The 14,055-nt window shown below is 46.3% G+C and overlaps 1 protein-coding gene across 5 annotated transcripts in view; it reads left to right on the forward strand.

Moving 5' to 3' along the window:
* The window catches only part of ARHGAP25 (Rho GTPase activating protein 25), a 91,956-nt gene that overhangs the window by 60,846 nt on the left and 17,055 nt on the right, over positions 1 to 14,055 (forward strand). For all 5 annotated transcript variants that reach the window (XM_023223977.3, XM_023223978.2, XM_023223979.3 and 2 more), the window contains one exon: positions 10,927 to 11,134. In XM_023223977.3, the coding sequence (XP_023079745.2) occupies positions 10,927 to 11,134 (208 nt within the window). The remainder of the gene's footprint in view (positions 1 to 10,926; positions 11,135 to 14,055) is intronic.

Below are 14,055 nucleotides of genomic sequence, written 5' to 3' on the forward strand. Positions count from 1 at the left end.
GGGCCAAGTGTGTTTTTCCTTGTGACCTCAGGCAGTGTATGCTGGCACCTGTACTGGCAGTTCCAGGCAGGCCGATTTTGGGGCCTGTGGGTGGCTTTTTTGGAGGCTGATTGTAGTAGTGGTATACAGGGCAAGTGAGTGGGCTTTTGACCTTTTGGGCAGTGAGGATGATGGGGGCAGTGGGCGTAGCAGTGGTCATGAAGTGTTCTTCTAGTTCTTAAGCTCCGTGCTTTTGTGTTAGCAGTTGTTTCAATGGGCTGTGTGGGCTAGCCTCCAGGCTAGTAGATAGTGTTTGCAGGTAATAACCAGTTGTGGGGGTAGCATGGAGATTTATGCCTAACCTCTGTTCCCCAGGAGAGGTATTTAGGTAACCCAGGTGGTAGTAGGGTAGTTGGGTGGTGGAACATCCAGGAGCCTGGATCCCACACTCTGCCTTAGAGTAGGGGACAAAGTTGGGCAGAACTGGACCAAGCAAGCTTGTGCTTAGGCCCTCCAATGGCATATGCATGCACCAGCCTTGATTAGGGTGTAGAGGAAGTCCTTAGGCCCCTTATGAATTTCTTGGTGAGGGGCAACCTTTGCTGTCCCGAAGGCTTAGGATAGGGAGGATAGGGCTGTCCCAGTGGCCACTGTATGGCCCACAGGAATAAGACTTGCGTTCGTCTCACACCCCAGTCCCAGCAGAGTTCCCTCCTCCATCCTGGCTATGGCAGCCAACTTGGCCACCCAGTCAGTCCTGGCAGGCTGCATCTAGTCCACAACTCAGCCCTAGACCGTAGAAGACGCCACTTAGCTGAAGACCAAGCCTCCACAACAACTCTCCTTTTGCTTAGGACCTGGGATGGTGGTGTGCCCTGTTCCAATGCCAGTGACTGGAGCCCACTCCACACTTGCTTCTCAGAACTGGCTGCAGGGATTCATCCCCTACTCAAGCCCCAGTCCTGCAAGCACCACCCAAGTTCCCCCATGCACAGTCTGTAAGAGCTCGGATCCAGAATGTTGTCCCACAGCAGTCAGTTAGGTTTCAAAAAGGGTGTAGGACATTCCCTGGAACAGTTTCTCATCATAGTCTTCTTGCCACTCCCCAAGTTAGATTCGTGGTGTGGGAGAGTCAAGGTGCTCTCCTACGGCCTGGATTGTATAATTCCCCAGTGGGAAAGTGGACAGCAGAAAGGCACTCACTCACCCTTTCCCATTTGGGGGATCCACTCCCCTTTCCCAGCTGGCCTCAGCCACACAGCCTTCCTGTTTTCCTTCTTCCTGGATTTCAAAGCTTCCTCTCACTTTTTTGCTGAACTCCCAAGTTCCTTCTTGAACACTGCATTTAAATAAGTGTGGAGTCAGATGAGTCCGTGATTCCTGGCCCATGAATGAATGGAGAATAAACACTGGGTTGGCAGCATGAGACAGCACACTAGCTTGGTTCCTCTAAGTGGATGACATTACCGGAAATGCTCGTAGTCAGCCGTCTTGAAAAAGAAGATCTTGTGTTTTAAGCATCATTGCGTGTTTGCCAACAGGAGATATACAGTATGTAAATATTGAATTGTTATGTACTTTGGATTTCTTTTCTCCTTTCATTCTTTTAAGTTCTCTGCACCCTTCCGAGCATGATTTCACAATCCATAGCACAATTTAGCACGGAGGGGTGTGCAGTCATTGTTATTCCACATGTTCTGGTCTTTCTCACCAGCTACATTCGATATTAAAAGAGATGATGTTTACTTATTTCCATGAATTCCCTCATCTCCCCTGCCCCCAGCTCCTAACAACAGACAGATACTTATTTTTTCATTTGGTCAACAACTCTTTCTTTAATATGTGCCATGTCCCCAGATCTATGCTAACACTGGGGCACAACAGTGAGAAAGAGAGAGAGAGAGGAGAGAAAAAAAAACCAAAATCTTTTCTCTTAAGGAGCTCACAAGCTAGGAGAAGACACAGCAATTACTTTTTTTTTTTTTTTTTTTTGAGACGGAGTCTCGCTCTGTTGCCTGGGCTGGAGTGCAGTGGCCGGATCTCAGCTCACTGCAAGCTCCGCCTCCCGGGTTTACACCATTCTCCTGCCTCAGCCTCCCGAGTAGCTGGGACTACAGGCGCCCGCCACCTCGCCCGGCTAGTTTTTTTGTAATTTTTTTTAGTAGAGATGGGGTTTCACAGTGTTAGCCAGGATGGTCTCGATCTCCTGACCTCGTGATCCGCCCGTCTCGGCCTCCCAAAGTGCTGGGATTATAGGCTTGAGCCACCGCGCCTGGCCCACAGCAATTACTTTTAAAGAGCCAAGGGAAAACATAGTTACAACTGTGAAAAGAGCCATGTGGGAAAAACACATGATGCCATATGGGGAAAAAATATCTTTGCCAAGTAGGTCAGGGAAGGCTTCCTTGAAATAGTGATGATTAAGCTTAACTCTGAAAGGCCAGCAGAAGCTAACTAGACAGAGAAGGGGGAAGCAGAATGGTGTCTTAGTCACAGGGAATAGCATGTGCAAAGGTCCTGTGACAGAAAGAAGAACAGGCTCTGGAGTAAGGGGAGGGTAATAAAAGGGGAGATCGCTTTGTTAAGGATGTTTGTCTTCATCCTAACAGCTAATAGGTAGTCACTGGGGCTTTCAAGCAAGAAAGTGAAAAAAATCAGATTCTATTTAAAAGATCATTCTAGTTGCTGTATGGAAAATGGATTGGGCTGGAGGTGGCAGATCAGAATGAAAGCAGGAGACCAGATATGAAACTCAAGCCATTGTCCAGGCAGAAAGGACGGATGGTGGGTTGGACACTGGTGGTGGCAGTGGAGATGCAGAAAAGCAAACAGGTTTGTACAATGTTTTGGAGGTAACATTGCCAGAGTGTGGGAGTGAATTTGACATGCAGAGAGAATGTGGAGTCAGACGAGTCCGCGATTCCTGGCCTATGAATGAATGGAGAATAAACACTGGGTTGGCAGCGTGAGACAGCCCCAGGGCCCTTCCTGACAACCTTGACCGTTTCCCCGTAATGCTGAGAGCCCATTTGCCTTCTCCTGGGCATGTCTGATAGGGTTGCTGCACTCTTTACTGTATGTACTCATCAGGAGGACAAAATCATCTCAGTCTACCCAACAACCAGCCTTCAAGATCATTATCTCTGAAGGCCCCCACGGAGCCATGTGCAACTCGGAAAGCATTTCCAGGGAATGGTGGGCTAGCTTCATAAATGCTAAGTGAAATTCTGTGTTTCTGCCAGACACTTTGATATATGGAACAATGCTGGTAAGGGTTCCCGCATGGGATTTTTTTTTTAACCCACCTTGGAGGTATCTCCTGAATGGCAGTTGACAATTAGCTGCTAAGTAAAAGGAGGCACTTATTTTTATTGCGGGCCTTGACAGCTTTATGTTCCCTGTTTAAAAGCTGGAGAGTCCTGTGTGTAAAGGTGAGTGGGGAGGGGAAGTGCCGGGGAAAGGAGGGCCGGGAGGGCTGGGGCAGGTGCGGACAGATCCCACGGTTTCCTTTTTGGAGTCAGAACCTGAGCAGTATTTGCAAGCATGTGGTGATCTGGAAGTGAGAGAAGAGGGTTCTTCCAGTCTGGGGAGGAGGGAAGGCCTGAGGCTGGCTCATCGGAGGCGTGAGTCTTCGGCCCCGCCATGCCTCACATCCCCAGGATGCCACGGTGGGAACTGGGCTGTGGCTTTCCTGCCCTGGCACTGCTTGTTTGCTGGGATTTCAGGAGGAAAACCCCCAAGCTCCGAAAGAAAGGTATTTCTTTTTTTATTTTGTGGTTCACTTGTTCCACTAAAAGACTCATTTCCCAGAGCCTCTTCCCTCTCCTGTCAGGGGTGGGGAGCGCTTCTGGAACTGAGCCCCTGGGAAGCAGGTATCAGTGCCGGGAGGGCCGGTGCAGTGTGTATGGGGGTGGGGTACTCTCCCGGAGGCCTGGGCTGGGCCAGAGGCAGGGTGGGGAGGGGCTCTTGTCTTAATCCCAGGAGTGTTTGAGTGATGACAAAGGAGGACCAAGGTGGGGAGGGAGGTGACAGTTGCTCTTTCTATTTCCACTTTCCCATACCAACCCAGTTTCCTGGAGTTTTCTAGCAAATCTAAGGAAGGGGTTGAGGGGTAAGGGGTGGAGGATGGACTGTGGGAAGAGCCAGGGAAATTACTAGTGTGGTAGTAAGGTCTCACCCTTCTGTGATCGCTCAGGATGGGGTCCAAAATTTTAGGTCTGGGGACTGGAGACGAGGTGAACATGGTCTGAGGGGAGGTGGGGCTGGCATGGGCTGGCATGAGCTGGCATTAGAGGACTCCCCTTGAGACTTTATGATCACTGAACTTTTATTCCATTAGCTTTAAATTTTAAAAGGAATTAAAGCCCTGAATATAGAATCACAGGGGAAATACGACCTCGGAAAAATTCCTGATTCAAATCTCAGTTTTCTTATCTGTAAAATGGAACAGTAATATTTACTTTGTAGAGTTCTCATGAGGACTAAATTAGATAGCACATGTGAAAGTATCAGGGATCAGTTCTCAGCATCAAATTAATGTAATTAATTACATTGGTTAATAGTTATAATTATCATATTACATATATTATAATTACATTATGGTAATTATATTACATATAATTATTATAATAAATTCATGAACGTTTACACCTATTAAGATGGAACTGCTCTGCTAATGGCCAAAGGGGTGATAATTAGGACCCAGAGGTCAGACATTGGTAGAACTCAGGACCAGGTCTTTGGAGTTCCAGGGATGTTTCTGATTCCAAACTCCTCATGTGATCTGAGATTACGAGTGACAAAACCTGACCTAGCCAAGCTAAAAAAAAAAAAAAAAAAAAGATGATTTTTCTCTCATGTAACAAGTGACACTGTTGGTCCTGATGTCTCCAGAGCATCCAGTGGTTGGTTCTTGTTGAGAGAATAGCTTTGACTGATTTCTAGGCTGCAGATGACAACTTCAAAGTCTTCATCATATGGGTGATATTTAAAGTGGTGAGACTATGAGAAAGTGTGCAGATGAGGAAGGGAGGCGCTGGGACCCTCCAACATTTAGAGGACAGCAAGAAAAGGAAGAATCCTCAGAGGAGGCTAAAAGCATCTGATGAGACACATGGAGAACCAGGAGAGACTGGTGTACCAAAAGCCACGTGAGAAAGTGTCCCAAGAAGGAGGGGGTGACTTGCTGTGTCACATGCTGCTGATAGAGCAGTTAAGATGAAGACAGAGAATTTCACCTCAGATTTTAAAATGTAAAGGCCATTGGTCTCCTTGACAAAAGTAGGTTTGGGGAAGTACTGAGCACAGAAAAGGACCAGAGAATGGGAGGAATGTAGGCAGCAGGTAGTGACAGCTCTCTGAGGTCCATCATATACCAGGTTCTGAAAATAGATGCTGAGCCAGATGGACTGTCTGCCTTTGAGGGGTCCACAGTCCAGTGGAAGAGAGGGATGTTTAAATGAATCATCATAAAATTACATGAGAAGTGATAACATCAAGGAACACACAGGGAGCTCTATGAGTGGAGAAAAGTGACCAGTTTTCTCTGAGAAGACATCCAAATTCAGAAGACTGGGTTTCCAGATGGAGAGCAGGAGGAAGGGCATTCTCTTGAGAATTTTTAAAAGCAAAGACCATTTTTCATTCATCCTATCGCACTCTCTAGCTATCAAAGAGCCTGGCCCACAGCAAATGCTCAGCCTACATTTGTTGAATGACTTTGTGAATTCTGGTGGAAGGAATTTGCAAGAAATGGAGTTGCAAAAGAAACCATTGTAATGATATAGGCAACAGCAGTGAGAATAGGGAGCTTGTTTAAATCATATTTAGAATGTACCATCCTAGGCTGGGTGCAGTGGCTCATGCCTATAATCCCAGCACTTTGGGAAGTCGAGGTGGGTGGATCACGAGGTCAGGAAATTGAGACCTTCCTGGCTAACAGAGTGAAACCCCGTCTGTATTAAAACTACAAAAAATCAGCTGGGCATGGTGACAGGCGCCTGTAGTCCCAGCTACTCGGGAGGCTTAGGCAGGAGAATTGCGTGAACCTGGGAGAAGGAGGTTGCAGTGAGCCGAGATCGCGCCACTGCACTCCATCTTGGCAACAGGGCAAGACTCCATCTCAAAAAAAAAAAATAATAATAATAACGTACCAACCTATTTGGAGAGAGTGAAGAGAGTTGCAGATAATTCTAATGCTCACAATTTTGCTAATTGGGTTAGTTAAGTGCAAGTACCTTGTATTAATGGCTTTGCATTTTCAGTGCCTAGGAGAGTACCTGGTGCTTGAGTGATGGAATGAATGCTATTGCCTTTGAGGAAGGCTACAGGAGAAGCAGTGATTTAGGGATGGGACGATAGTGAGATTAGAGAAGATACTGGGAGAACTGCCATTAATCATTGAACTTATGGTTATAGAGGAAAAAGGGAGAGAGAAAAAGAGAGAGAGAGAGAAAAGATGGAAATAGATATGATATAGCTACACATAAAAAGATAAAATGAAACACATTTTTCTATGAGTATAATAGTAAAGAGAGGAAATCAAGTGTTGATCATTTGCATGAGAGCCGAGGTGGAGGATTATTCTTTCATAAATTATATCTATCTATCCATATGTGTGTGTGTATATATATACACATATATCCATATATACACATATGTATATTATATATGTGTGTGTGTGTGTATGTGTGTGTGTGTGTATAGAGAGAGAGAGAAAGAGAGAGAGATCTGGACCAGATATGCAGGTTAATAAGTTATAAGTTTATAGGTGATACCTAAATGTGTGAAATCATATGCACTTTCCTAAGGAGAATACTAGAGTGAGAAGAAAAGAAGCTTGAGTTGGAATCCCAGGAAATGATGCACCAAAGGAGCAGGTGGAAGATGGAGCACAGTCAAAGACACTGAAAGGAGTCATCAGTGACATGAGAATAGAACAAGAATGGTTGGATTTATTGCAATGTAGGGAGAAAGTATTGAAGAGGAAGGAGAAGTAACAACATCAGTCTTCTGAGAAGATCAGTAAGTAGGGTGTGGAATGAACATTAGGAGAGCACTAGAAATCTTAGTGAGCAGATTTAGCGAAGAAGTGCAGGCTAATGAAACCAGATTGTGATGGGTTGAGAGGCTGAGTAGTGAGTGATAAGTGAGGAAGTGAGGCAGACATCTCTCTAGAAGTAAACACAATTTTTTACAAGTATATGGTAAAGAGAAGGAAAGCAAATGTTGGTTGTTTGCATAAGAGCTGAGGTGGGAGATTATTCTTTCATCAATGGCAAAGACCTAGACTCATGTGGGATCTTTCAATTGAAAGAGAAAATTTTAAGATACAAAGAGAAAGAGTAAGTACTGGAAGAGATGGAAGGAATGGAACCCACAGTTCAGGAAGGCATCATCCTAGATGAAAGATAGGGCCCTTTTCTTCCTCTGGGAGAAAACAGGAACACAGAGGAGAAAGGATGGGAAAGGCAGGGACTGGAGATGAGGGAGTTCACTCATAACCCTCCATTTGGTAATGGAAGGAAAGAGGAGCCAAGATCACCTGTTGAGACAGAGAAGGGAGGTAATGGGTGGGGAGCTCAAGAGGAGTGGTGAAAATTTGGAACCAATGTCTTGCAGAGATTGGAAGGATAAATTTCCACAATATGTTATGTGTGGTCTCTTGTAGCGCCCAATGGCCTGATGAAGGCATGCAGAGGGTAGTAGGAAGCAGCAGGGTGGGGATGTTGAAGAAAAAAAGTATGAGTGAGATTAATATCAAAAGGGCTGCATTTGAGGTGTGAGAGGAATAGAGGATGAAGGCAGGACAAGGCTGATAGACTGGGATGAGGAGAAAAGCTAGAGGACTAGACACACATTAAGGTATAAGAAGGAGCTTGGCTCCAAATCACCTGCAAGGTGGAGCATCTGCTATAAGACCTCAGAAATGGAGCTTGAATCTGAAAGCTTTGACTTCTCTGTGCACATCCTTACACTGTGTTTGTGCTATCTTTCCCCATCAAGTCCAGTGGACCTCTGGAGCCTGAGTTTCAACTGCTCCAGGAGACATCTGCCTCTCCCATTGAAGGGCCCCTCTCTGGACCTCTCAAAGAGAACTTTCCAGATGCTATGTGGTCTGTTTTAAGTCAGATTATTTCAGTCATGTCCTATCAATTTGGTGAAAAGATGTGTCCAGCTCCTTTTACAGACAAATAGAAACCTAATTCCATATGGCTATTGAAATTTTCTAATTGTTTCTCATTAGTTTTGTGGGACCCCTCAAAGGCAGACAGTCCATCTGTTATGTTATTTTCACAACTTGATGGCAAACTCATTAAAAGCATGAACCAGGTCTTCCATGCCCCTTGTATGCACAACCCATTCCATGGAGCCTGGTGCTGGCACATGGCAGGGCACTCAATGCATGCTAGTGTGAAGCTGAATTCATATACCAGGAGATTCCTATTAGTGTTTAAACTAAAGAAATGCCAAATAACCGTTAGTCATGAAAAATACTTGCTTAAAGACAAATTGATTCATTAAATCCTTCAGCAAAGGTCATTGACTGTCTACCTTTTGCCAGGGGTTATGCTAGACATTGGGGATGAAAACAGCCCTTCCTCCTATTCCCAGTAGCAGGGGGCTTACAATCATGCAGACGACACAGGTACATACAAATCATGATCACAGAGTATGGGAAGGATTGGGATATTCAAGAAGCAATATGGTGCACAGAGTAGGATGTAGTCTCTCCATCTGGGTGTCAGTAAGGCATGACAGATATGGTGGTATTTGAGAGGGGCCAAGGAGGACAAAGAGAATTGGCGCAGCCAGGGAAGTGGGAGAGCAGACTGGACAGGGAGAAGAGACTGTTCAAGGACATGGAGACTGCAGAGCATTATGTTTTGGAAACATCAGGGTGAGATGCCTCTCGGGGCATGGCAGGACATCAGACCAGGAAAGCAGGTGGGTGCCAAGCCTTGAGGAATGCCAGCCTTGATTCTCAAACTTTAGCCACAGAAGTATTTAATCACGGTCTCACTGCAGTGCAATAAGTGAAACTAACAACAGCCAAGCAGATTTGGTGGTAATGGGGAACACAGAGGCTCCCTATTCAGCTCCGTCTAGATTCCACTCTCGCCTCCCAACACCTGATGTGATGAAAGAGGAGGCCCTGACAAACTGCCAGGGCTTTACGTGTCTATTTGAAAAACATCACGGAGGCAACTAGGGGGAAGCAGGTGACTACTGAAAACCAAGAGAAGGCCACGCAAGCAGAGCAGTGCTTTAGAAAGGCAAGCAGCAGAAGGGTTTCGAACATGGTAGAGAGAAGAGACTGCAGCAGTTACAGGTGAGAGAGGAGGCTGGCCTAGCCCGGGTAGTGGATGGGAGCGGAAAAGAACATGCACGTCAAGAGCCTGGTACAGCTCTATGCAGGTGGAATCCACAGGAACTCGAGATGGGATGGAGAGGACCAACCTGAGAGAGAGAATCATGGGGAGAGTCAAGTGACTTTGCAAATGGATGTCCTAGGGATTGAAGTGCTGGGTGCAGCAGAGCCCTGATTATGGCAGAGGGAAAGTCAAGCAGGACAGGACAGAAGCCACGGCCTGTCTTCTGAACCTCCAGGGCATGGAAGCCTGGTGGGAGAATGGGTAGGCGGTAGTCGTCCTGATTTGTAAACTCGTGTCCTCACACTGCTGGGGCGGGGAAACTGTACAGCAGAGTTTCTCCACTCGGACAGAGCTGGGGTGGAACTGGCCCACACTTGCTTTGCTGGAGGCAGGGTAATTTGGGAAAATATTTTTGGAAAGCAATTTGCATACCATCAAGTTATAAAAATGTTCAAACCTCTTGACCCAGTAATTCTACACATGGGAATTTGTCCTGAGGAAATAGTTCAAAAGAATGAAATGCTTTTGTTCCTGCATCCAAAAGTTAATTAATTAGAAATTATGCATTGAACTGCATACATTCCAGGATCTCTGCCAGGTGAATGAACATGTTTGCTGTGGCAATGTTTATAATTAGGACATAGTAAACAACCTAAGTTATTTTAAATTCCACAGTGGTTTAGTGCTATGAGACATCTATGTGATAGACTACAGTAGTTCCTCTTTATCCTTGGGGGATATGTTTCCAGACCGCAGTGGATGCCTGAGATCTCAGATAGTACTGAGCCCTATATATGCTATGTCTTTTCAGTCTTATAACTGAGACAACTACTAAGTATAACTGAGACAACTACTATGTGACTCCTGGGCAAGCAGTGTATGCAAAGTGGATACACTAAACAAAGAGATGATTCACATCTCAGGCTGGACTGAGCGGTACCGTGAGAAATTTCATCGTGCTACTCAGAACGACATGCAATTTAAAACTTATGAATTGTTTGTTTCTGGAATTTTGCATTAAATATTTTCAGACTGCAGTTGACTGTGGCTAAGGCGGGATGCCTTACTGTGTTATGCTTGACTACTCTCTGACGCAAGTGGACACAAAACAGCCTGCTTGCTGCCATGGTTAAGGCACATTGCTGGGAGTTCACTGCCTAAGCCTGAATCCCAACTGTGCCATGCTGTGAGCTGCTTGACCTTGGCAAGTGTCTAAGGATCAGTGTCTTTAACAGTAAGGTGAGTGTGACATTAATACCACCTCATAGAGTTGCTGTCAAGATTAAAGGATAAAAACTGTGCAATTCCCAGCAAAAAGTATTCAGTAAAAGCCAGTCGTTATTTTAAATATGTAAGAAATGTGGGTCAATATAAAAAGACTGACAAAGACTGCCTCAAATTTACAGGCCCGTATTTATAGTTTCAGGAAATACTATGATTGATTTGTCTCCCACGTTTTGTCTAGTATCATTGCAATAAAACCTGTGAAATCACAGGTGACACAGAAAGTCAAGAAATAGTTCATCCCAGGAAGCACAGAATGACGGGCTGGTTCTGTTTGCTCTCTCCTCAGCGGTGTTTGGCCAGCGCTTGGATGAGACTGTGGCCTATGAACAGAAATTCGGCCCCCATCTGGTGCCCATCCTGGTGGAGAAATGTGCAGAGTTCATCCTGGAGCATGGCCGGAATGAAGAGGGCATCTTCCGTCTGCCTGGGCAGGACAACCTGGTGAAGCAGCTGAGAGATGCCTTTGACGCTGGGGAGCGGCCCTCCTTTGACAGGTACATTGCCCTGCTGCAGTGTCCCACCTCTGCCCTCCCCTCTGCCTGGCTTGGCTGGGAGGGCCTCTCCATTCCAGTTGAGCTATGGGACTTGCATAGACACTTCTAAGAGCCCTGGCTTGCAACAGAAAGAGCCTTTGTTTTGCTCATGATTGGGATTTTGGGAGACTGGAGCACAGTTAGGAGAGTATGCAGATAGTTTATGTGACAGATCAGGTGAACCAGAACTGGAACCCTGCTGGGCAGATTCAGGTGATGTTTAGGGCACAGGAGAAGGGGTCGTGCAGAGGATGGAAGAAAGATGGGACCTAGCCTCAGGCCCGCCCTTCAGGACAGATGAGGAACATGGAAGAGCGGAGCTGGCTGTACAAACACTCGGTGTGGTGGAGAATGCACTAGATCTATATCCAAGGGCACCAGCGACTTTCGTTAGCGTTCCAGAAGTGGCCATAACCAGGACTTCTTGTTAGTTTCCAAGATCACAGTACCACGTGATTCTGACTCAGTTCTGAGCCCTTTTGCAAGAGCACATCCTGATAACTTGGCAGCCTGGCATTCCTAAGTCTTCTGTGTGGAGGTCTCCCAGCCCTGTTTGGGGCATATCAGGCATAGTGACATTTCCTCCCATCACCCGCTTCCTCCCCACCTTCTCCAGTCACTCAGCTGAGGTTTCCTTCTCTGCCACACTCAGCTAGTAAAATCCCCACCTGATGTTGTGCAGTCTCCTCCCCAGTTGCCTGTGTGAACTTGTCCTGCTGGCATAAGTTTGACTGCTATTTCCAAATTAGCAGCCCATAAACCAAGGTTTAGTAAGATGGGCCTGAACTCTATCCAGTTTCCAAAAATGAAAGTTGCCAAGCTTATTTTGGACAATAGGGTTGGGTTGATTCTGAGAAAATTGTGAAGACCTAAGTGTCATCTTGTGTAGAAGCTCCCTCACCCCTCACTCTAATCACCAACACTGCCCGTTTTTCCTCCAAAGCTTCTCTGAGATCTATTTGTTTCTCTCCATGCTTATGGCCACAGTTGTAGTTTGGACAACCACAGGGGTGTCTTTCCTACCCTTAATAAGTAATAAGCTAATTTCCCACAGATGCTATATTTTAGCACCCTAGGAAGCAAGAGATGGGGTTCTTATTGGCTCTTATTGAAAGCAAGAGATGGGGCTCTATTTGATGCCCATTATGGGCATCAAACACGGGGACTTTCAGCAGCACCATCAACTGCGTTTTGATATCAGGCGCTTGTTCTATTGTGCTCACCACCTTTATATTCAGTTTCTTTTTTTTTTTTTTTTTTTTTTTGAGATGGAGTCTTGCTCTGTCACCCAGGCTGGAGTGCAGTGGCCGGATCTCAGCTCACTGCAAGCTCCTCCTCTCGGGTTTACGCCATTCTCCTGTCTCAGCCTCCCGAGTAGCTGGGACTACAGGCACCCGCCACCTCGCCCGGCTAGTTTTTTGTATTTTTTAGTAGAGACGGGGTTTCACCGTGTTAGCCAGGATGGTCTCGATCTTCTGACCTTGTGATTCGCCCGTCTCGGCCTCCGAAAGTGCTGGGATTACAGGCTTGAGCCACCGCGCCCGGCCTATATTCAGTTTCTTTTTATGTTTTTAGTTAGTCCTGGCCTGATGAAAGATACAGGTGGGTTGTTGCTAGAGCAATGCCATACAATGTGCCAAAAAGAATAGAGGTGATTGCTAGGATTTGCCAAATAACTGCCTTAGGCTCTAGCCTATGCACTATAGAGTAGGCGTGGGTGTTGGTGTGGGAATTTCTGATTGTTTTGAAATATTTGGGGCTGGAAGGAGGAAAATTACCTTACCTTGTGACATCTCCACACCTAGAAGTGAGGGGTAGAGTTTACACATCCAGAAATAGGAAGGGCCATTGGGGGCTTTTCAGGGGTTTCTCAGGGGCAACTCTTAGGTCCACATAACCCTTGAGAGGACAAGTCTGACTTGGGAGGTGTGACTGGCCCTTATTTGATTCTTATTGTTTAGTTACATTTGAGCGTATTTAGGAGAGACCAGGTCTTCTCTCTCCTATTCCACTCATGATTCTGAAAACCCTCTTTTTCCCCTTTTCCTGCCCTGTCTCCACCCCCTTTTATACTCGCCCACTTCTCATTCCATGGTGTGTTTTGGTGTTGAGGGCTGTGCCCTGCAAGGGACAGAGCATAGAATGCCGGATGCATAGGACAGGGAAAGGAGGGGAGGGCTTACAGGGATCAGCCTGACTTTGGAATCATAGAATTGACAAAGCCAGTAACTCAAGAGAGGTCAACAAAACTGGCAAATTAATTCTGAAGTGAAAGTGACCAGTGTTAGATGATTTCCTGAGAGTGAATCTGGCCTGGGAGTGGGAGAGGAAGAGACCAGCCTTGAGACAGTGTTAACCTGAATTGTGTGTGGGAGTTCAGAAGTGGGGCAGTGTGAAAGGGGGTGGAAAGAGGGCAGGAAAGGGGGAAAGGGAGAGTTTTCAGAGTCACGAGCAGACCAGGAGAGAGAAGGTACGCTTGTAACTTTTTCTGCCTCCTATAAAAGGAATTGTAGGAGTCAGTGAGTGGAAGAAGGGGTATTTGGAGAGCAAGGAGCACCCTCCTGGTATCCCCAACTTCACGGCTGTGGGAACTCACCCAGATCCTCTGCATTGGTTATGTGCTGGGTTCCACCCCAAGATGCCCCCATTACCTCACTACAATGAAGGTGAGCAGAGGAGCTGTTTGGTGAGACTAGTGCATGTCTCCCTGGTCTCCTTAGACACAAAACTGTGAACTTTAAAATCTCCTTGCCAAGTTTCTACCAGGATGGACGCTGCCTGGCTACAAAGCCAACACACTTCTTACCCCTATGTGTCTGTGAGAAATGCACCTACAGACATGCCATATTACAAGCATCAATGCCTCCAGGGAAGGGCTGGCA

Source organism: Piliocolobus tephrosceles, chromosome 15 (genome assembly GCF_002776525.5).
Source record: "Piliocolobus tephrosceles isolate RC106 chromosome 15, ASM277652v3, whole genome shotgun sequence".
NCBI lineage: Eukaryota > Metazoa > Chordata > Mammalia > Primates > Cercopithecidae > Piliocolobus > Piliocolobus tephrosceles.